This window comes from Phyllostomus discolor, chromosome 13 (assembly GCF_004126475.2).
Source record: "Phyllostomus discolor isolate MPI-MPIP mPhyDis1 chromosome 13, mPhyDis1.pri.v3, whole genome shotgun sequence".
Taxonomy (NCBI): Eukaryota; Metazoa; Chordata; class Mammalia; order Chiroptera; family Phyllostomidae; genus Phyllostomus; species Phyllostomus discolor.
The window spans coordinates 61,750,449-61,772,765 of record NC_040915.2 but is presented as its reverse complement, the minus strand read 5'-3'; the positions used below and the strand labels follow the sequence as shown (position 1 = coordinate 61,772,765).

General features: G+C 42.3%; 1 protein-coding gene across 1 annotated transcript in view; it reads right to left on the bottom strand.

Moving 5' to 3' along the window:
- CRKL (CRK like proto-oncogene, adaptor protein) overlaps window positions 1-20,766 on the bottom strand; it is a 28,489-nt gene extending 7,723 nt beyond the window's left edge. The window contains exons 1-2 of the mRNA XM_028527363.2: window positions 19,925-20,766; window positions 7,124-7,589 (exon numbers count right to left, since the gene is read on the bottom strand). Of these exons, the coding sequence (XP_028383164.1) occupies window positions 7,124-7,589; window positions 19,925-20,235 (777 nt within the window). The 5' untranslated portion in view covers window positions 20,236-20,766. The remainder of the gene's footprint in view (window positions 1-7,123; window positions 7,590-19,924) is intronic.
- Window positions 20,767-22,317: the final 1,551 nt, after the last annotated feature.

Below are 22,317 nucleotides of genomic sequence, written 5' to 3'. Positions count from 1 at the left end.
TACTCTTCTTAATAATCAAAAGGTGGAAATAACCGATGTCCATTGCCTAATGAGTAGCTAAACATAATGTGGTATATAGACCTATAATGGAACATTATTTGGTCATAAGAATGAAAATATATGCTACAACATGATGAGCCTTAAAACATTATGCTAAAGGAAATAAGACAGACCTAAAGGACAAATACTGAATTTCTATTTGGGGTGAGGAAAAAGTTTCGGAACTAGTGATGATGATTGCACAACACTGTGATGTAATGAATGACACTGAGTGGCACACCTAAAAATGGCAAACACATTTCACAATAAAAAAAATACCACAATAGGGTTGCTTAAAAAAAAAAAAAAAAAAAAAAAAAAAAAAAAAAAAAAAGACCATTGGTTAAGTCTTAGCTCTGGTACATACCACTTGTGAGACTGTTAGCAAATAACAACACAAACCTCAAGTTTTAAGTGCATAAACTGGTACTGATGCCATCCACCCCCATGAGGATTAACTGAAATACTCTCTGTGAAGCCCCTCACTGACGGTTCTTATTCAAAAGCTATTACCACATACAAAAACTGAGGTCAGCACTAATGTCCCAAGGCTGGGACATGCCTTGTTTGAACCACACTAAGGCCACAATTTCATGGGTTGTTTTTTTTTTTAATCCAATTTACATATTACAGAAGAAAAAGAAAAACTTTAAAAGAATACTCTCTGACTCACAACCATGAGAATATATGTTATAAAAATATTAAAAAACAAAATTCTAAAGGACTTTCTGCAGATTCCAACCTTTTTAAAAAAAAGTTATATCTATTTATTTGTTAGAGAGAGAGGAAGGGAGGTAGGGAGAAAGAAAGGGAAAGAAGCAGATCTGTTGTTGCCTTGGAATGAAACCGGTGACCTTTTGCTTTGTGGGAAGATGCCCGGCCAACTGAGCCACAATGGTCAAGGCTAAAGATTCCAATTGTTTTTTAAACGTTTTAAAAAAGATTTTACTTATCTATTTTTTAGAGAAGGGAAAGAAAGGAGAGAGAGAAATATCAATGCGGGGCCACCACTCTTGTGCCCCCTCCCGGGGACCTGGCTCGCAACCCAGGCATGTGCCCCAGACTGGGAATCGAATCAGCAACCCTTTGATTCGCAGGCAGTCACTCAATCATTGAGCCACACCAGGCAGGGCAAGATGCCAACTTTTGATAAGGTTTTGTGATTAAGGAGAAAAGCACTTTTGGTATAGAAGTAGAATATATCAAATTCCTAAAATTAGATGCTGTTAAGGACAACCGCCACCACCAAAGACAAAAGGGAGGAGAAAGAGCCTATCAGTGTTGAGGAAATGCCCTGAGATTCTTATTAAGAAGCTGAATGCAAGCTCCTAGGCATCTCTGACACGCCTCAGTAAGAACAGGCATCATTGCTGACTGTGATAGAAGGTGGCTCATTCCATGTCAGGAGGCTATGACCCTGAAGAGATCTCCAGAGCTGAGCTGGATGCTTAATAAAGAATGTGTACAGCTCTGACATCACTGTGGGTATATAAACTACAGGTCGTCCAGCAACAGAAACTCACAGATAATCCTTGAGAGGTTTAAAAAATACAGCCACTACTACTGATACCTGTATTCGCTCTGCAGACTTCATCTCAATAAGACATAGAAGAAACAGTGAATAAACTGCTAGCATGAATTTAATTCTAACCAATGAAGCAAAACCAACTGGTTGAAGTAGAAATCTGAGAATTCCAGGCCACTCAGTGAAAGAACTGGGACCATAATAGGCCTTAAGAAGGCCAATTCATAAAATTCTGAGACCAGATGTACCCTGATGAATAGAGGTTTCAAAAATGGGGAGAAGGCAATCCAAGAAGAAATGTGAACACCACAATCACAAATGACCCCAGTGGGAGTGAGGAGTTGAGAATGGTGGTGAGCCCCCCCCCCCCCCCCCCGCCTCAAACACTCTTGAGGGTCATAAAAAGAACACAGATCAAAGATAAAAGGATGACCTTCTCTGATAAAGATATCTAAGTACTGATCAAACACACTGGCAAGTAGGAATAAGAGTTTAATAGTGGTCCCTTGCCATAGCATCACAGGACACTGGCAGACCTATGAAGGGTCAAGTCTCTTGGCTTTTGATGACGGCAAATTCTATAAAACATAAAAGGTGAGCTGCAAATCAAACCTGGACAAAATTCCGAATCAATAAGCAAAATATGGTTCACAAGGACTAGGATGGGAAATGGAATGCTTGGAAGGCTGAGCCCCAAAACAAGTCATGTCAGATCACAACCTCATTGTGTTTGTTTAAATGAGACATTAGATCAGGAGAAGCTGCAAGAGAGAACTTGGTACAAAGATCTGGATTGTGCTTTTATGAACTCTGCAGTTAGCATGAACCTGGGGGAGTGGGGGTGTGGATCAACATGCTACAAGACACAATCAGGATTTTAAAAGATTCAGGCCCTGGACAGGTAGCTCAGTTGGTCAGAGTGTAGTCTTGATACACTAACTTTGCAGGATTGATCTCTGGTCGGGGCACACACAAGAAGCAACCAATGAATACATATATAAGTGGAACAACAAATGGAGAGGTATCTCTCTCTCTCTCTCAAAAAAAAAAGAAGACTCAGAAGTGTACACATGGTGTAAGACTGAAAAGAAGAACAAACAAAAAACCTGGAGGGACAACTGTAGGGCAACACACTGAAGTCCAAACATGGACCAGGCAAATACAGGAAGGGGACTCACAACAGTTTGTGATAGATAGATGCAAAGAATTTAACTACACGAGTCACCCAACATGGAAGGAACTACCTCATGAGACTGTCCCAGAAATTCCACAAAGACAGAAACCTTTGTTTTGTTCATTGTTATACTCCAACTCCTGTAACAATGCCTGGTCACACAAGACGCACTCAAATCTTCACTGAAGGAACGAATGTTTTTGAAGGTTTCTGAGTTGAAAGTGAAGTGCCAATGGATTTAGACACCGTAGAAAGCTAAAATCACTAGGAAGATGGTTAGGCTAAATGATTTTGCCTTTCTTCTTGGTTTGATCCTGAATCACCTTAGGCCTTACCTGTAGCCTAAGAAGTGGTTATTCTTTTCTGTTCTACTGACTTTTGATTGCCACAGACCCCTACACCTTAAGTCACCAACTGTATTCTTAACTCACACCACAGAGAAATGGCTCCATTTAGATACTTTGATACAAATTTTCATACTCATGGGCCTGTATACTCAGAGTTAAGTACAATTCTGAAGATACTAAGAAATTTCTTCCCTTTCTTTTCTAGTCAGGCAAGTATACTGAAATATAAGTGTGTAAGAATGAAATTATTATAGGGGGACTCAAGCATTTGCTCTAATTTATTTTAAAAATCAATGAAAAAAGGTATATTGTCTGCAAAATTCGGAACCTTCTCTATTGCAAGGAATTGGCCATTTCATACCTCAATAAAGACAACACAAGAAAACTCTTTTTCTCTTCAGCTTAGCCCTTTTGATGATATGGCAACGGCCTACTTCCCCTGCTTTGTCTTTTGCCACTTTTACCCAACATACTCAGCATTCTCAACAACCCACAGCTTCTCAGTGGTGTTAGTCTTATTTATCCAAGCTCTTCCCTCTGCTGGAAATGCCTTCCCCCATCACCCAGCTAACTTCGTAACTTAGTTCAAGGGTCACTTACTCCAAGAAGCCTTCCCAGACTCCCATTCCCATCTCCAACTCTCCCTTCTACTCTGCGATGTAGGCACACTTACCACACTGCTTGTTTGTCTCTATTCTTTCATAATGTGGTAAGCTCCGTGGTGGTAGGACGCTACAAGGCACCCCTCACAGGTTGGCTGCATGAATGGATGACAAATGAACAAACTAACATCATGTCTCAGAGCCAGGGTGCCTCTCCTTTAAATAACTTATTTACTTATTCATTTATTTTTAGATAGAGGGGAAAGGGAAAAAGAGAGGGAGAGAAACATCAATGTGAGAGAGAAACATTAACCGGTTGTCTCTTGTATGCATCCTGACTGGGAATTGAATGGGTGACTCTGCTTTGCAGGACTATGCCCAACCAACTGACCCACACTGGTCAGGGCAGAGCCAGGCAGAGCCTTTTAAGCTCAAAGAATTTAAGTAACCTGTCCAAGATCACACCAGGAAAAGCCAGGACTTGAATGAGGGTACATGATCTTTCCTAACCACCTCGCTTTCCCACTGTGTCACAGAATGCAACTCTGGCTACAAGTACTTTATGACAATAGCATCCTTGCTCCAAACATTATCTTCTGGCCAATGATATACTTTTGGAAAAGGCTATATTGCTTCCCTCAATCTGAGAATGTTCTGGTAGGGTGTGACCTGTCTCCCAGGAGCCCTTCCAATCCTGTGTCATATCAAGGGCATTAAAAACAGCAAGAGCTGTTTTCAAGGAGCAGGGACACCCACCATGATCCACCTCACACGAGCAGCAACTGTTCCCTTTCAAACCAAACCCCAAGGATCAACTCACTTCTTGAAAAAAGGTGAACAAGAGAGGAAAATGGCTAAACATAGACCTGTTTAAAAACATCTCTTTACCTGTATGAACATTCTTTCGAAAATCAAGTTTTGAGGGAAAAAAAGTGAAATAATTTGAGAAATAAAGTTCACCTAAACTATCATCATTCTTTGTAATACTATCAAGGGAAATATGAAGTTTCAATTACTGGTACATTTTGTCCTATTTGTCTCACCTTTCTCATTTTAATTTTAATACGTTTATTCTGGTAACCTAATTGCAATTGCCCCGAGAGAGTTGTTTTTAACGAGATCAGATAGGTTAGACCACTAAGTTTTAGAAGATAACACAATTCATAGAAATATTCAGTTATGCTATAGCTCAAAGTCTCATTTAAACATACAAAGTGAGAAATACCATTAAGGAGAATTTGGCAAAGGTGTATTTCTTGGGTCCCACTGACACTCTCTCTGCGAAGCACCAAAGTCAGACTTTGACAAGGTTTAGAAGGCTGGGTTAGCGTCATGATCTGAGAGTCTAGGAGAGCTATGTAATGGCTAAGAATATAGGTTACCTTAAAATATACGTCATTAACCAGAAAGGCGTTCTCTTCATTCTGGTCAAAGGCACCTACCCATGTATCCACTCACCAAATTAAGTGATCCCCTCTATGGTACCCACTAATCTTTCTCTCTATAACCTCCTATGCACACTTCAAGAATGCACTGGAGATACGGGTTTCTAAAATGCATCTCTTCAAGCCAGAGGTCAATAGGCAGGCATCCTAAATGGGGTGAGGCTTTAAACATTAACTCAGGTAGGAACCCAATTTCTGGCTCCCTTCAGGGTCTCAACCCCAATTGGGAGTCTCAACCCCCAAGGCTCTCACCCTGATGTGCCAAAAATCAGCTGCCCAATATATGCAAATTGTACCCACTCTCTGAATCCTAGCTCCCAACTGGTGTGATGCAATGACAGATGTGAAAATGACTCAGAAGGCAGAAACCACTACACAAACTAGAAGGTATGAAGAGCCCAGGACACACCAAGTTATTTTAGGGTGTTGAGAAGTAAGGAGCAGCCTAGTCCAGATGTGTGTGCTGTGCGGGGGCAGGTCTGTGTGGGGATGAGAAAACCAGAAGGTCTATGGAGGCAGCTTCCTCTGTTTTTTTCCCTCCTAGTCTTCCACTGGAAAGTATAAAAGCACCTGGGCCCTATAAAAGCAGGGACCCTAGTCCCTGCCATAAGCCTCACTTTTTCCTTACAGACAGCATGAGAGGGAGAAGTAATCATAGACTCTGAAACAGACCTTAAGGTGTAGTTCACACGTGACTCCTGGCTCAGAGAATACAGAGGATAACCAAAGGAAAAATATAAACAAAACAAATTACAGCTAATTTTTAACTGTGGGCAGAATGTTTTGAAAGTTAAATTTTGATTTTTTGAAGCAACAGGCTCCATTACTTCATCCTTCTGCCATGAACCTAGGCTGTCTCCTCACCCTGCCCTGCTTTGATCTTGAGGTAAATACACAGCGAACAATCATAAGTTAACTGTTTCTCTAATGTATATGCAATTTGATATTAAGAAAAAGTATTCAACTGTAATCATATTATAATGATACACTGCAGTTTGTGGTTCACGAAGCATTTTCAGTTATCAAGAAATGAGAGCTAAGATTTGTGGTACCAAATTCCATGTTCTGATACAATACTATTTGGGGCCTACCTCACTGTAGGCATTTTATAACTCACTAAAAAATATACAGGACTGTTCTAAAAATATGAATATTTTAAATCAACTTAATTTGTCCGAGTCTCCTGTTCGTTCTCTCCCCAGGACTGCCACTGGGTCTGTGCTCATATATGGTCACTCTGGGCTTAATCAGATGTCTCATCAAACTCCTTTCTACCTTCTGGTAGAAACTGTGGTAATGAAGCTTTACCACCACCCCCAACAGGCTCATCAACATTGGTCTTAAGAACTTTTTTGTACTTCCGCAAGCCACAGTAATATGCTAAGCTTTGCAAGACTCTTTTTAGTTAGAAGAACATGACTTGGCAATTAAAATGTTCAAGTTCTAGGCCCAGGCCAGGTATTTCAGTTGGTTAGAGCAGTCCTGAAACGCCAAGGATGTGGGTTTGGTCCCCAGTCAGGGCACACACAGGAATTAACGTATGAATGCATAAATAAGTGGACAACAAATTGTTGTCTCCCTCTCAAAAAAAGTTCAAGTTCTTACTTCATTCTATTGTAATTTACAAAAATCTCTCAACATTTTAAAAATTATTCCTCTGCCTGGCTGAACAGAATCCTAAAACATTTGTTCATATTTCCCCTCAACTCAACAGACCACGACATTAGAAATATGGAAAGTGAAAGTGGCTATGTGTATGTCTATCTACTGATGTCATTTCTAGGTTCATGGGTCTCAACCATCATCTTTCCTTATTGGAACTTGGAAGAAACAAGGAATAGGAAAGGACAAAAGAATCATGAAGAACATTCACAGATCTTCCAAAATCATCTGGTTCTCTTATTCCCGTGAATGTAACTTTACAGAAACAAAGTTAAAAAACTAAAGATAAAAACTGAATATTAATCCCCCCAAACAGCCATAGATTTTACCTCTAATGCCAAGGCAGTCTTGTCATATGCACAGGGTACTCTTTTCTGGATGGCTTTTGCAAAGACAGGTCCATTCTGTGTGGATGGCAAAGGGTTGATTGCTGCCCCAGGAGTACTGGAAACCGCAGGTAGAGGAGTTGTGGTCTGAGGTTGAGCATACGCATGAGCAGGTTCTGGGATCCCGTAACTGTTGGAATTCCTATTTCCATGCTTTCCATGCGGTGAGGATCTCACAAGCTTTTCAACATAAGGGACAGGAATCATGCCAACCCGGCCGTCCTTGTTCCGGGCACTCCACCACTGTTCCTCAGGCTTCTCTATTATCACCAGGATCTCACCTTTTTTAAAGGGTAGGTCTTCAGCATCATTCCCAGGAAAATCATACAGAGTCCGTACATATTCCAGATTTTCTTCTGCTGTAGGCAGGTTGGGTGCTGATACAGATCCCATTGGTGGGCTTGGATACCTTAAGAGAGACAGAAAATTACTTTAAGAGAAAAATCCTACCCTATACCAGTGTTGGTCAAACTTTTAAATAAACTATTATCTTTCATAAATTATCTTTCTCTCTAAATTCTCAGTAGTTAGGAAGGTTCTGTCAGTGTTTTACTATTACTTGCATCATAAAAGAATAACCTGAATATATCTTTTAAAATCACATGTCAAGTGTGTGTGCGCACACACGTACACACACCCCATACCTCTATTTTACAGGAATCTTTTGTTTACACAGAGATATCTGGTGTGAATCTATTTTAAAAATCTCAAGTTCAGTAGTTGTCTCCCTTAAGGACCCTGTCAAAACCACCAGGCACTCTTCTTCATGGTTCTAATCTATGGCATGCATCCTGCACACTTTCCTGGACACCCACAGAGAAGATGACAAAGACCTTTGTCTCTGTGTCCTTCACAATATAAAAACCAGAAAAGGGTTTATATGCTTTCCAAATTTAAAAAACCTCACACTGCATCTTGTATGGGAATCATCATTTGAACATCCAAGTGAAAGCATGTGAAAAGTTTTCACTATAAAACTCACAGGGCAAGAGTGCTCATCTAGGCAATTAGTCTACAGACACCACCATACCTCTCTGCTGTGCTTACAGATTCAACTTGTATTTGACTTGCACAATGTGTAACTGCACTCCCAGAGACAATTACACAAGTAAAGACCCCTGCTCTCCAGCAACATCCCATCCATAATGCCCCTTCTGCAAAAGAAATAGGAGTCTCTCTTGGTTTCTCTCAGAACCTAAAAAATGTTCTGATAAGCTGCAAACACAGTTGAGGTTTTGAAGAAACTATTTTACCATTACCTGCCCCACACCCCCATAACTTTTCTGAAGCTCTGAAGCACACAATGTATGCCAGAGTAACAAACCCTGGGCTTCACACAAAGAGTCTGCCCATCTTTAGGAGATGACTTTGCCTGCAGGACCATTCACCAGAGCCAGGTTCTAGACTAGCCCTGAGGGAGTATGCCAGGGTACTTCCACTGACTATGGTTTCCAATTAGCTCACAGCCATTCTCTTTCTTTATTCCTCCACCAATGATCTAAGAAGTTATTTCATAACAACATGCTCTATTTCAAAACATTTTAGTTTAAAAAAAGGTTTGCTTTATAAAAAGTGTCAAATTACAGCATTCAACCAAAAAAAGGAAAATAGAAGATAAAAAAAAAAAAACCCATAGTTCATGCCCTAATGAAGCTACAATTCTCCTTCCCTTCTCCCTTCCCACCAGCTCAGCTTATGGCTTTCCTTTAAAACGAGCCCTAGATATGCCCGCTGCAGGGTTTTTGGGGGGCCTAATACCACACCACAGGCATCCTCCCACATTGCTGGTCTTCTTCCTGATGACTTTCTCATCAGGGTAACATTTCATTCGGGGAGTCTGCTGCAATGAAGCATCCCCGTTTTCCTGGATATTTAGTTTTTCTTTCTTCCTATTTAATCATTCATGCCACAAACTTTTTAACCATATTTTCCTTATGTTGGATTTTTTGGTAAAGTCTAGATTTCCAGATTAAAGAACAGGAAGATTTTCATGGCTCTTGGTACATATGTGCCACACTACTTCCCAAAAGGCAGTCTTCATAATTTGGCAAAACTTTCACCTTTATTTTTTATTTATTTTTAATTTTTTAAAAGATTTTATTTATTTATTTTTAGAGAGGGAAAGGAGGAAGAAAGAGAGAGAGAGAGAGAGAGAGAGAGAGAGAGAGAGAGAAACATCAATGTGCAGTTGCTGGGGGGTCATGGCTTGCAACCCAGGTATGTACCCTGACTGGGAATCGAACCTGCAACACTTTGGTTCGCAGCCCGGTGCTCAATCCACTGAGCTACGCCAGCCAGGGCTTCACCTTTATTTTTTAAAAAAGATTTCATTTATTTTTAGAGAGAGTGGAAGGGGGGGGAGAGGGAAAGAGGGAGGGAGAGAGGGGGGTGAGGGAGGTGAGGGGAGCGAGAGAGACATCGACTGGTTGCCTCTTGTATACACCCCATCAGGGGACAGATCTCTCAACCCAAACAAGCAGCCTGACTAGGAATCAAACCTGTGACCTTTTGCTTTGTGGGATGATACCCAACCAACTGAGCCATGCTGGTCAGGGCAGACTTTTTCTCTTTATAAACATTTTTTAAAAATTGATTTTTAGAGAGAGGAAGGTGGGAAGGGGAGAGAGAAAGAGGAAGAGAAATGCCAATTTTGATGTTCTACTTAGTCATGCGTTCACTGGTTGCTTCACGTATGTACTCTGACGGGGGATGGAACCTGATAGGCTGCCACCTTGGCCTACTGGGACTTTGCTCTGACCTACTGAGCTACTGGCCAGGACAAAAGTTGTCCTATGCCAGGCATTATTTACAGTCTTTTTGCAGACATTAAATGGCTTAATCCTGCCCTGGCTGGGTGGCTCACTTGGTTGCAGCATTGTCCCTTACACCAAAAATAGGTTGCAGGTTTGATTCTCGGGTCAGAGCACATACCTACAGGTTTGATCCCTGGTCGGGTGCATACTAGAGACAACGAAGCTTGATGTTTCTCTTTTAGATCAATGTTTTTCTCTCTCTCTTTCCGCCTTCCTCTCTCTCTAAAATCAATTTAAAACATCCTCCAGGGAGGGCTTAAAAAAAAAAAAGGCCCTGGCTGCTGTGGCTCAGTGGGTTGGATGCTAGATTGTGAACCAAAAGACTGCCAGTTCAATTCCCAGTCGGGGCACATGCCTGGGCTGCAGGCTGGGCCTCTGTATGGGGGTGTGTGAGAAGCGACTAGTCGATGGTTGATGTTTCTCTCATGCATCATTGTTTTTCTCCCTTTCTCCCTCTCCCTAAATCTTAAAAAAATAAAAAAGATTAATAAATAAAACTGCTTTATTCTCACACCAAGCTGGTGAAGTAGATGTTGTTATTATCTGCATTTTACAGACAGGGAAGCCAAAGCAGGGATTAGATTTGCACTCAGGTAGTCTAGTTCTAGAGTTATCACTGATAACCTCTAAGCTAGCCAGCCTCATGAATTAAACCTTCACCTTTCAGGTGTATAAGAATTAATGTCATGTAAACACACATATACAGATAATGTATTATAGAATTGTATACTTGAAGCCTATATACTTTTATTAACCAACATCACCCCAATAAATTCAACTAAAAACAAAAAAGAAAAAAGAATGTCATAATGTATGTAAAACATTCACAACAGTTCCTACCAGGTATGGAGCATCCAATCACCCCCCCACCGCTTTAAAGTATACCTCTGTTCCTATTTCAAGGACCATGACGATTTTGTAGAAAGTTTGAGTAGTACTACATAAATTTCAGACGCTTTACTAAGAGCATAATCGGTTGCATATCAGACCCTTCCAAGAGTATTTTACTGTTTGTATAGTAAAAAAATTAAAAGGAGTTCTAGAATACTACAATGCAGATTGTGAGGACACTATTACAGCTTCAGTGGGAATTAACCCTAATGAAATCCATTTACCCAGCTATCTATTGGCTTACTATATGGGAGACAAACTGAATTAAAACCAAGTTCCTGCTCTCAAAAGACTGCTAATTTAGTGGAGGAAGAGACTAGAAGACAAGTGAGAGATCTACGTGCAATTGATGTGTGTCATGATAGAAGTTGGCAGGGTCAAAGAGCACTTGAAGGAGTGAATTCTGTTTAGGGTCAGAATCAGTGAGGAGATAATGCACAAAAAGCTGAAGATAGTATTCTTTAAAGCTGATGGATTTTGTGGAAGATAGGCATACATATTTTGGTTCTGTTTCAGAAACAAGACTAAAGGCCCAAAGGTTCAAAAGCTCCCTTTCTCAGCTTCCCCACAGCTCACAGAACATACTGCTGGTTCCAGCCTCCAGAGGTTGGCAAATTTCTATATAAAGGGTTGACATACGTTTGAGGCTTTGTGGGCTACTTACGGTGTTTGTTGTATACACGTTTTTTATATACATAAACCTTTAAAAGTTTAAGAACCATTGTTAGCTACAGTACACTATACAAAAACTATCTGGATTCTAGCCTACTGGTCTGCAAACTATGGTGTGTAGACCTTTATTCCTACCGCATGGTTTTATAAGTAAAATTTTATCAGAACGTAAGTCCATTCGTTTCCTTTTAAAAAATACTTATTTATTTTTAGAGAGATGGGAAGGGAGGAAGAGGATGAGAGAAACATTAATGTGTGGTTGCCTCTCACACACCCCGAACTGGAGGACCTGGCCGGTAACCCAGGCACGTCCCCCGACTGGGAATCAAACCCTTTGGTTCGCAGACCAACACTCAATTCACTGAGCCACAACAGCCAGGGCCCATTCGTTTTCATATTATCTAGGACTGCTTTTGTACTATAAGGGCATAGCTGAGTAGCTGTAACAGAAGCTTATATTGTCCTACACTGAAAGTTTGCTGATTCCTGGTCCAGATTCTTGTGTTACAGGAGGGAGGAAGTATCTTCGAACTTTCAATACTTCCTTAGCGAGGGAATGTATGTGCACGAATTTCATAAAGATGGAAGACAGCTTATACTTTCTGTACTACTACATTGATACAGTGACCTTGGAGCTCATTTCCTGTTTCACTACATGTGCAGATATTTTTCAATTTGACATCAAATCAATCTCCCAGCCTCCTCCCTGACACTGAAGTGTTCCACCCTAGTCTCAAACTTATTTATTCATCAAAACCTCCTGCAAATTACACATTATTTCCACTGTAGATGAAACTGTGATGATGCAAGGTCAGATATACTTGCCTTTTAGGTCCCACAGCCCACCCGAAGACATAAAATCAGAACAATTAATCATTTCTCAACCACTTCCCAGTTTTGATCAAGACTGTAAGTAGCATCCATCGACTCCTCTTTCAAGTTTACACAGAGAGAATTTTCTAAGCCCATTCACACATACCGAACCCAAGCTTCCCCTCTCTTATGTCTATGGTCCATGGCACACTTTGAGTAGCAAGGTCCTGGAGGACTCCCTGGTGACTAGCTTTTCTTGTCTAATGGCAATAAACCTTCCTCTTCTTTTGGTTAAAAGCAGTGATTTTCAACCCTTTTCATCTTGTGACACACATAAACTAATTATTAAAATCCTAGGGCACACCCCAAAACAGTTTTTGCCAATCTGACAAAAATTTTATTTCACGCTGGACAGCTATTATTGTATTGGCTATTGTCATTTTTTAAATTTGACAATCTAAGAGAAGGAGGTCAGTGTCCCTAACTAAATAGTCAGGTACTTCATGTTTTAAAAATTCTTGCAGCACACCAGTTGAAAATTGCTGGTTAAAAATATTCTCAGCTTCATGTATTAACCATAGATAAAACGTTTCCTTTAAACTTGAGTGTTAATACCTTCTAAGCTTAAAATGTCCTTATTCATACTGAAGAGCAGTATGATCAACCTCTGGTGGGAAAGTTTCAAGGGTACTGGTAAAGTTCTAGTTTTTAAAAGGGGGTACAGGCCCTGGCTGATGTGGCTCAGTGGACTGGGCACCAGCCTACAATCTGAAAGGTCGCTGGTTTGATTCCTGGTCAGGGCACATGCCTGAGTTCAGGGCAGGTCCCCAGTTCAGGGTTTGCGAGAAGCAACTGATCGATGTTTCTCTCTCTTTCCCTCTCTCTAAAAGTAAATAAATAACCTGGCTGGTGTGGCTCAGTGGATTGAGCACCAGCCTGAGAGCAGGAAGGTTGCTGACTGGATTCCCCAGACAAGGCTCATCCCTGGGTTGCAGGCCAGGTCCCCAGTTGGGGCATGCAAGAGGCAGCCAACTGATGATGTTTCTCTTGTATACTGATGTTTCTCCCCCTCTCCTCTCTCTAAAAATAAATAAAGTCTTTTAAAAGAAAAAAATAAAAGGGGGTACATGAATACTATTGAAGATTTTTCTGATTATACACATGTATACATACACTCTCTTAAATGTATGAAATATTTCACAATAAAGAGTTGAAAGACAAAAAAAGACAGTAAAAGAATTCCTGGAAGACTGGCTAAGTACCCCTCTAGTAAAGCTGCTTTAAATAACCCTTCTTAATACTCAGTGTCATTGGACACTGAGGACCTCTCCCTTCTATCCTCAGACATTCATACTATCACTAATGGTTCTGCTTCTATGCTTCTTCACCTCCTTCCACAGCTTCTCTTTCTTTGCTTATTCCCATTCTGCTTATCCTGGGGATTCCATCTAAGCTTAGACTCCCAAATCTATACATTTAGCTGGCAATTCTCTTAGTAACAAACCCATCAGACTGCCAAATATCACCTGGCTTCCCAGTTGAAACGAATCATCCTCTCACCCTGACCCTTTCTCTTCTACTCTCTCAATTAAAGATATCTTTCAATCATCCATCCCTGAAGGCAAGCCTCTCCCCTCACCTTCTATATGTAACTGCCCAAGGAAGGCTGTCAGTTTCCATTTTATATTCCCAAAGCATTTGATCTTAATTTCATCTTCTCAAAATGCTCAAAAAGCCCTGGCCAGCGTGGCTTGGTTGGTTGGAGCATTGCCCCATGCACCCAAAGGTCAAAGGTTTGATTCCCTGTCACGGCACATACCTAGGTTGCGTCAGTTTGGTCCCCAGCCTGGGTATGTACGGGGCACCAATCGATGTTTCTCTCTCTAAAATCAATGTATCCTCAGGTGGGGATTTTAAAAACTACACTAAAAGCTAAAGACTAAAAGCACCCTTTGAAGTTGACAGATTTTGTGGGAGATAGGCTTACGTATTTTGGTTCTGCTTCAGTCTTCCTTCCTAGCTTACTTCCCACCACTCACATTAATTACACTCCGTGCCTTTCCCAGCAAGCACTGCTACCACTTCTTTTACCGCACACACTTGTTCTCCTTCTTCGAGAATCAAGTATGAAAGAGTACCTTCTCTATCAAGTCTTTCCTAACCCTTTATTTGATCATACTTGCTTTTAAACTCCCATGGTATTATATTTTAATCTGTTCAATATACTGAGCTTCTCAAAGGCTAAAACCATGGTTTATTCCCACTATACGCCTTGAACCTAGTACTGGGCTTTGGTGTAGAATAGGCCTATATACATTGAAATTCCCACTAATAAAATTAAAATGCCAAAGACACAGGGTAGCATTTCCCATTCCAATTTCTATACTTTTTTTCGTCTGAAAATGCAAAAGCGTTGCCATTTCAATTTCCTAAACCTGGTTTAATTCTGTTATACAGGCTAGGAAATCCTGACTTGCCTTCCAAGTTGCTCTACCTCACCACTGCTCCACTCATACTCTTAGCCATCATTCCAGGCTAGCTGCCACATGCCTGGGCACTCACCTTATTTGTTAGGATCTTAGCTCAGACTCTAGGATAATCTGAACTCCCACTAATAAGCACTGCCTCCTTTCACTTATCAGAAAGGACTGAAATATTTTAGCCTGAAGGAGCCTTAGAAATAATCTACTCCAACTATTCAGATCAAAAGGAAAATTTTTTTTTACCTTTCTTAGGTAAAAAATTCTCTGGATTCAAGTCTCAAACAAGAGATATGTCACAAATTAAACGGCTACCAGTATTTCACATGCCATGGGCACAACTCTTAACCGGGCAAGCTTCTTTTCCAGGTATAATGACAATGTTCTTACATCTCATCTGAACTGAATTTAGATGATTTAAAATACCAGTAAGAGGACCTTCAAAGGTTTATTCAATGTTGAATCCTATGGTAATCAAAATTACTGGTAATCCCTACTCCTAAATAGAAAAGTCCAGATTTGAGGTCCATTAAATATTTAGAACCGGGAATGTGGGGGGAAAGTGTGACCCTGCTGCCTGTGGTATCCTCTGGTCCATGCAGAGTTTCCTTTCCGCTTCACAGGTTTGAGGGTCCTCCTCTGGGCACTCAGGTTAAGCTTTTCTGATTCTCCCACAGATACTTTACCACATTAGATTGCATGGAAGTAGCCTTTAAAAAGTCTTGGTAACCAGTAAGTTCCTCAAGAACATGACAGGGACTGTTGATTTAATGTTAGTTCCATATTACTAGGTACATGCAATATGCAATGTCTATTGAGTAGAAAACGAGATTTTCTCTGAGGGTCAACTTGCCTCAGTTTTTAAATGTTCACTTCTCATTATTTTTCTCCTAGCCTTCATACATAAGCTAGAACTGGAAAAGCAAGTTACACAAAACACACTTTCAATCCCTGGCTGGTGTAGCTCAGTGGATTGAGTGCGAGCCTGTAAAGCAAAGGATTGCTGGTTTGATTCCCAGTTGAGGCACATGCCTGGGTCGAGGGCCTAGTCCCCAGGAGGAGGTGGTATGCGAGAGGCAAACACACACTGATGTTTCTCTCCCTCTCTTTCTCCTTCCCTTCCCCTTTCTCTAAAAATAAACAAATAAAATCTTTAAAAATAAAACACACTTTCAAGTTTCTAAACCATGGGAAAATATAGTTCATATCTACAGAAACCCCTCAGAAACCTTCTGAAACATTCTGTTGTTAAACTGGAAATAGCCTCTATTAAACAAAAACCAAAACAAAACAAAACACTAATGCTTACCTTACTACTGACTATAACCACCACCACAGGATGTGTAATTTGTAATAGAAAAATTACATCCATGTGCACAAGGAATAGGGTCATTCAAAATCAACAAAAGCCATCACACTCCAGGGGACACACCCACATGCCTTTCTTCCCTCTCAAGCATGCATCTACTTAACTCTAAGGGTCCCCACGAGACTGGCGACCAGGGGAGCAATGGGCAGTGGCAGCTCATCCTGGGCTAACCCCTGAACCTGATTCCAAGGCCCCTTTACTCCGACTTTCCAGTGAGCCAAAGCAGCCCTGTGTACGCTCTCTCCTGTTGCTTCTTCTGTCCTAAGCCCTTCCCTGTTTCACTTGTTTAATAAATGTACTCTTGGGGGCAGGGGAAGCCATCTGACATGCTACCTTTTGGGGGTTAAGTTTACCACAGACAAATACAAAAAACAATTACAGTAATAAGATAAACCTAGAGAACAAAGTTATAAATATACCAAGTCATTTTTGTCACTTCCTTTGTCTTCTTCTATCACTCCCCTCTCTCCCATCAGCATCAATTTTACCTCTACCAAGCCACAGCTGTCTATGATGTCTACCTAACCTGTGACACACGCCATCAGTCACCATTATTTTGCACCTGGATTACAGCAACAGCCCCGAGTTCAAACTCCTTCCACAGCACCAAGTGCACTCCATAATGGAGAAAGTATGTGTGTCACCCATCTTTTCCAATACCTATCACTGGGATAAAATTCTCTTGTAAATATTTGAATGAAAATATAAAATTAGCCCTGACCACTGTGGCTAAGTAGGCTGGGCATCGTCTCACAAAGTGAATGGTCGCCAGTTCAAGTCCTGGTCAGGGCACATGTCTGGGTTGCAGGTTCAGTCCCAGGTTGGGACACGTATGAGAGACAACCAATTAAAGTCCTCTCCCTCCCTTTCCCCCTTTCTTAAAAAAAAAAAAAAAAAAGGAAAATATAAAATTAGAAGTTAAGAAATATTCCTGCTCTGGCTGGTTGGCTCAGTTGATTGGAGCATCATCCCATACACCAAAAGGTTGAAGGTTTGATTCCTGGTCAGGGCACATACATAGACTGCAGGTCTGATCCCCAGTAGGGGTGTGTACGGAAGGCAACGGACTGATTTTTCTTTCTCCCTTTCCCTCCCTCTAAAATCAATAAACATGGCCTCGGGTGAGGTTAAAAAAAAAAAAAAAAAAGCTAAGGAATATTTCAATTAAAAAATCAGACTAGAACAAAACAAGCAACGACTCTTACATTCTGAGGAAGTCATAGTTATGACCTGTTAAGCAATAAACAACAACAAAAAATTACTGACCATAGGTCATGTAATTATGCCTTTAAAAGAGCTTAGTTTTGATACCTAAAAAGTTAAACCACTTAATTTATCCTGTTTAGGGTGAGAAGAAGCATTACACTCATTTTTTGCATCTGGCCAAGGTTTTACTAGCCTCTAGTTTTCCATAAAGACTATTAACACATCAAACCAAATCTGTAAATTTCAGGCTTGGGAAAGGCAATCCAAAGACTCAGTACAACAATGTAAATCCAGTTGGGGTCTAATTCAACCAGGACTGAAGGGCCTCTGAGAGATAGCAGGCCAAGGAAGGAGAAACAAAGCTGAAAGTGAGGGGGTGGGGTCGGGTCAGGGAAAGGCCCTATTATTTATGAGAAGCCTGGAACAACAGGTAGGTTTTCCATAGGTGAGGAGTGGGTGGAGTTAGGCAGTCTAAGAAGAGCCAGCAGCCTGAGCAAAGGTTTCCAGGGAATGAGTAAGCAGACTAATGGGGCTGCACTAGAGTTAGGAGGGGAAGGAGGCAAGCACAGACATCAAAGATAGATTTGGTATTTGGTGAGACATGGTGTATGGAAAATATGGAGTTGCTTTTTAGGGGTAGCAGGAAGCCACTACAGCATATTTCTTTTTCTCCCTCTAGAAGGGAATCTGTTTTTTAGACTTTTTTTTGGGGGGGGGGGAGGGAGAGAAACAAACTTTTAATGAGCCAGAGATACATCTGTTGCCTCTCTGCACAACCCCAACAGGGGACCTGGTCTGCACCCAGGCATGTGCCCTGACTAGGAATCAAATAGGCAACCTTTTGGTTTGCAGGCCAACATTCAACCCACTGAGACACACCAGCCAGGGCTCAAGCCATTTATTTACTCACTATTTGGAACAGCTGTATTATAGTACCTGTCACCTCAACCTCAGCACAATGCTTTGCACATTGCTTGGCTTAATAAATGCCTGAAATTAATGATGTAATACACCCTTCCAAGTTAAAGAAGTCATTTACTAAAACATTATAAAATCTCACCACAGTAGGTTCTAAGATGCTCTACAACCCTTTATATCGAAATTATATTGTGCTCCAAGTTGAATCCAACTAGTAGCTTCCTCAGGACCTGGCAGTTTCACCAATCAGATTCTTGGTGTCTAGGTCTTTGTTATATAGTATTTGATTTATTATCACTTTCTCCCAGTTTTTAAAGTCCATTTACTTCAGTAGTTAAATCTTACAGCCATTATACTATTACAGTTTTATTCTCTCTATTCCACAGACACAACACTTAGACCAGGCATCCAGTGAGTATTCCTTAATTAACTATAGTAGCTTTTAATGTTTAAACCTCATAGTAATATCTTGTCAGCAAATCTCTAAAACGAGAAATATGTCATCCCCCCAAAATCTGTATTAACACCCTGTCCTTTCAAAATAGATGTTTAAGAAACAAACAAATAAAATGCCTTTTATTTTTAATATTTTAGGCAATTTCCTCAGCTCAAATTTGGCTTAATTTAAGAAACACTGATAAAACACCGATGAAAGCAAATGAAAACAATAAAAGAATGCATTTTACTTGGAAAAGGGGATGCTCGATGCTCAGTGTCAGACAGATATTACAATTAAAAGACATTAAGTCATTAGACTTAAAAAGTACATCTAAAATTCAAAAAAATTGTCATTCAAAAATTTGAATGACAATTCAAATAAATTTCTAGACTTATTCTTCCTTGGAATATAACCAAATGGGTTGCTAGCTTACTAACGATCCAACTTGGAGTAAAAGTATAAAATAAAAATTCAGAAGGAAACCCTCGCTAAAGGTAATGTGCCCTCTTTTAAAATTTTTGTATTTAATGTATAATAAGTGGCTATTTCAAACTTGGCACCAAAGTATTAATCTATACAGTTCTGATATTTCAATTACAGGTTTTTGCTCTTAAATGCTAAAGCATTTTCATTTGTCGACTGTTGGACAGGCTGCTGGACAGGAGTTCTTATCCTGGAGTTCAGAGATCTGCAGGGCGTTCAAGAACCTTGAATGGTGTGCAAACGGGTGTGTACGTGCATTTTGGGGGAGGAAGCCAACGGCTATGCTCAGATTCTTAAAGAAGTCTATAATCCAAAAAAGGTTAAAAAACCCCCACAAAATCTTGCTTTACTATCATAACTAAATAGTGAACGTGACAAAAGAAAAAAAACCCGTACATTTTAATTTTTAACTATGCAACCGCAGTGAACACGCATCCCCTCATGCACAGTGACCCAGATCCTGACGCTAGCCTTCCATTCGGAATGCTTTCTGGAAAGTAATTTGGTTTACACTAGGAGGAAATGAGTTCAATCACCCGTACCCACACACGCACACACACACACTCTTGGACCGACCCCATGCACCAACTCGGCCATTGTCAACCCTCTCTTCTGGGGTCGGGTGGGTAGCACGCCCCGGGACCGCGGGCGCTCGCGTACCTGGGTGCGGGCTCGATTAGGGTGGTGGTGTCCAGGTAGTGAATCTTGTAGAACTCCAGCAGGGTCGACAAGTTGTCAAACTCCTGGTCCCCAATCTTAAAACGGCGGTTGGGCAGCGAGTTGATGATGTAGTGGGAGACCCGCGAATTCTCGGACACCGACAGCACATAGTCCCCGGGGCAGGTGGAGGAGTCGCGGACTAAAAACATTCCGTGGCGCTGGCCCTGGAGCCGGGTCTGCGCCTCCTGGCGAGACACTGGCCCCATGTACCAAGAGGAGCGATCAGAGGAGTCGAACCTGGCGGAGGACATGGTGTCGGGCCGAGGCTGTGGGGCGGGTCGGGGCGGCGGCTGCTCTCGCCTGCTCTGGACACCTATTCCCGGCAGACGGCTTTGGGGCCGAAGAAGGGCCTCTCCGCACACTTCGAGACGTGCTTAGAAGGCCGAGCCAGCACCTTCCTCTCGGCTCCGACCGCACAGCATCCTCCACTTTAGCCCGCCTGCTCCGGGGCCGCCTCACGGAAGGAGCCGGCTCAGGGAACGCGGGGCAGAGCCCGAGGTCGCGGCGGGCGAAGCCGAACGGCAGCGGAGGCCGCCCCAGGGTTCTCGGGCTGCCCCGCGTACCGGGAGTGCCTGCCTCCAGTCACTCCTGGCCTGAAGCGCACCGATTCCGCGTCCCTACGGCTCTGCACCGACCCCAGTTGCTACACCAAATACCAAACTCCAAGGAGCGTCGCGCCTCCAGGGCGGTTTTGCCTAGCCGGTTCCCAAGAGCCACAGCAACAAAATGGCGGACGCGGGAGAAGCTGCCGGCCACCTCCCACTCCGCTCAGCGCGCTCTGTATGCGCACGCGCGGGCTCCGGCTCCCAGAGGCAGTCGGGGCCCTCCCCTGACGTCTTGCGACACAGCCAATCAGGAGCGCGGTCGTGACGGTTCGGGCCTGCGCCGCTCGCTCCCGCTCCCGCGTTCCGGGAGGAGGCGGAGGAGTCAAAGGCAGCGGGCACTCCCTTCTTGGCCCTTCGTCGCCACCGGGGGCGCTGGCGCTCCCGGATGGTAGGAAAACAGCTGGAGCCGAGAGGGAGCGGCATTTCGAAAACCTGCTCTGGGAACAAAGCGTAACGTGCAGGCCAGGGAGGCGTGGTACTGGGGTGACCTGGCCAGCCGAGGGGACAGTCCCGATGGGTTGAGGTAGCTTAGGAAGGAGATGATCGTGGAGCTGAGGCGGCCAGCAGATAGGGACTAGGTACCCTGACCCGAGGTGTCCTGGTAGGCTGAGCGACCCGAAGTGGCCAAGTGACCCAACAGGCACAAGTTGAGGGTAAGAAGGTTGGACTGACAGGATTAAGTGGTCTAGGAAACACTGCCTGGTCGTTCCTGGCACTGAATAATGCACAGACACTTGTGGGGCGTGGCCGTCCCTGCTAGGGGCTCAGCCTACTTCTCCCATTAGTCTTTCATTCCCCCCTTGTGTAGCCGGCTCCAGCCGTGCCCTACTAGCCTTTCTGTTCCCTAACCCCCGACTAGAATGTACATTTTAAGGAAGTGCGGACCTTGTGTGTCTTGTTCACCTCTGGGCCTAGCACGATGCGTGGCCCTGAGTTGATGCTCAAATATTTGTTGAATAAATGACTGACGAGAAAAACCTTCCGGCTACTGGTGCCAGATTATTGGTAGCGCCACCCCAGTAACTGGACAGACAAGCCGGCCCAGGCCCTAGCCGGGTGGTACAGTAGGTTGAAGCCTCGTCTGGATACACCAAAGTTGCAGGCACTATCCCTAATTGACACATGCAAGAAACATCAGTTTCTTTCTCTCTAAATCAATTTTTTTTTTAAAAAATATAGCAAAGGACCTAACAATCTGGGAAATGCCACTCAAGCGTCTCTATCTCTGCTTTATTGATCTGGACACAGGTACGTAAGTCTGGAAAAAGCCTTTTAACTTGTTACATTGCAAATTAATTATCTTCAATTGAAGATTAGATGGAAGTTCCTCAATTGCACAATTAAGTGGATTTTGAAATATGAAAAGTTCCATTGCACTTGCCATCAAGATCTGAAAATGCTGCTGGAACTGTAGTTTGAGCTCAGAAAATGCATGCGTTGCAAATTTGTGTGGGAATGGAGATCTTGCTTTTGTTTAAATTTCTGACAGTATGGGAAGTGTATAAAGCAGTGTAATGTTACTTGTGCTGCAAAACATTAGTTATTGTCCAAATGACTTATCTGCAGTATACATTTCACATATAAACACTGTTTTGCCCCCCATAACTTTAGGTTGAATTAAGAAAAACATTATCAATTAGCCCTGGCTGGTGTAGCCAAGTGCAAACCAAAGGGTTACCAGTTCAATTCCCAGTGAGGGCACATGTCTGGGTTGTGGGCTGGGTCCCC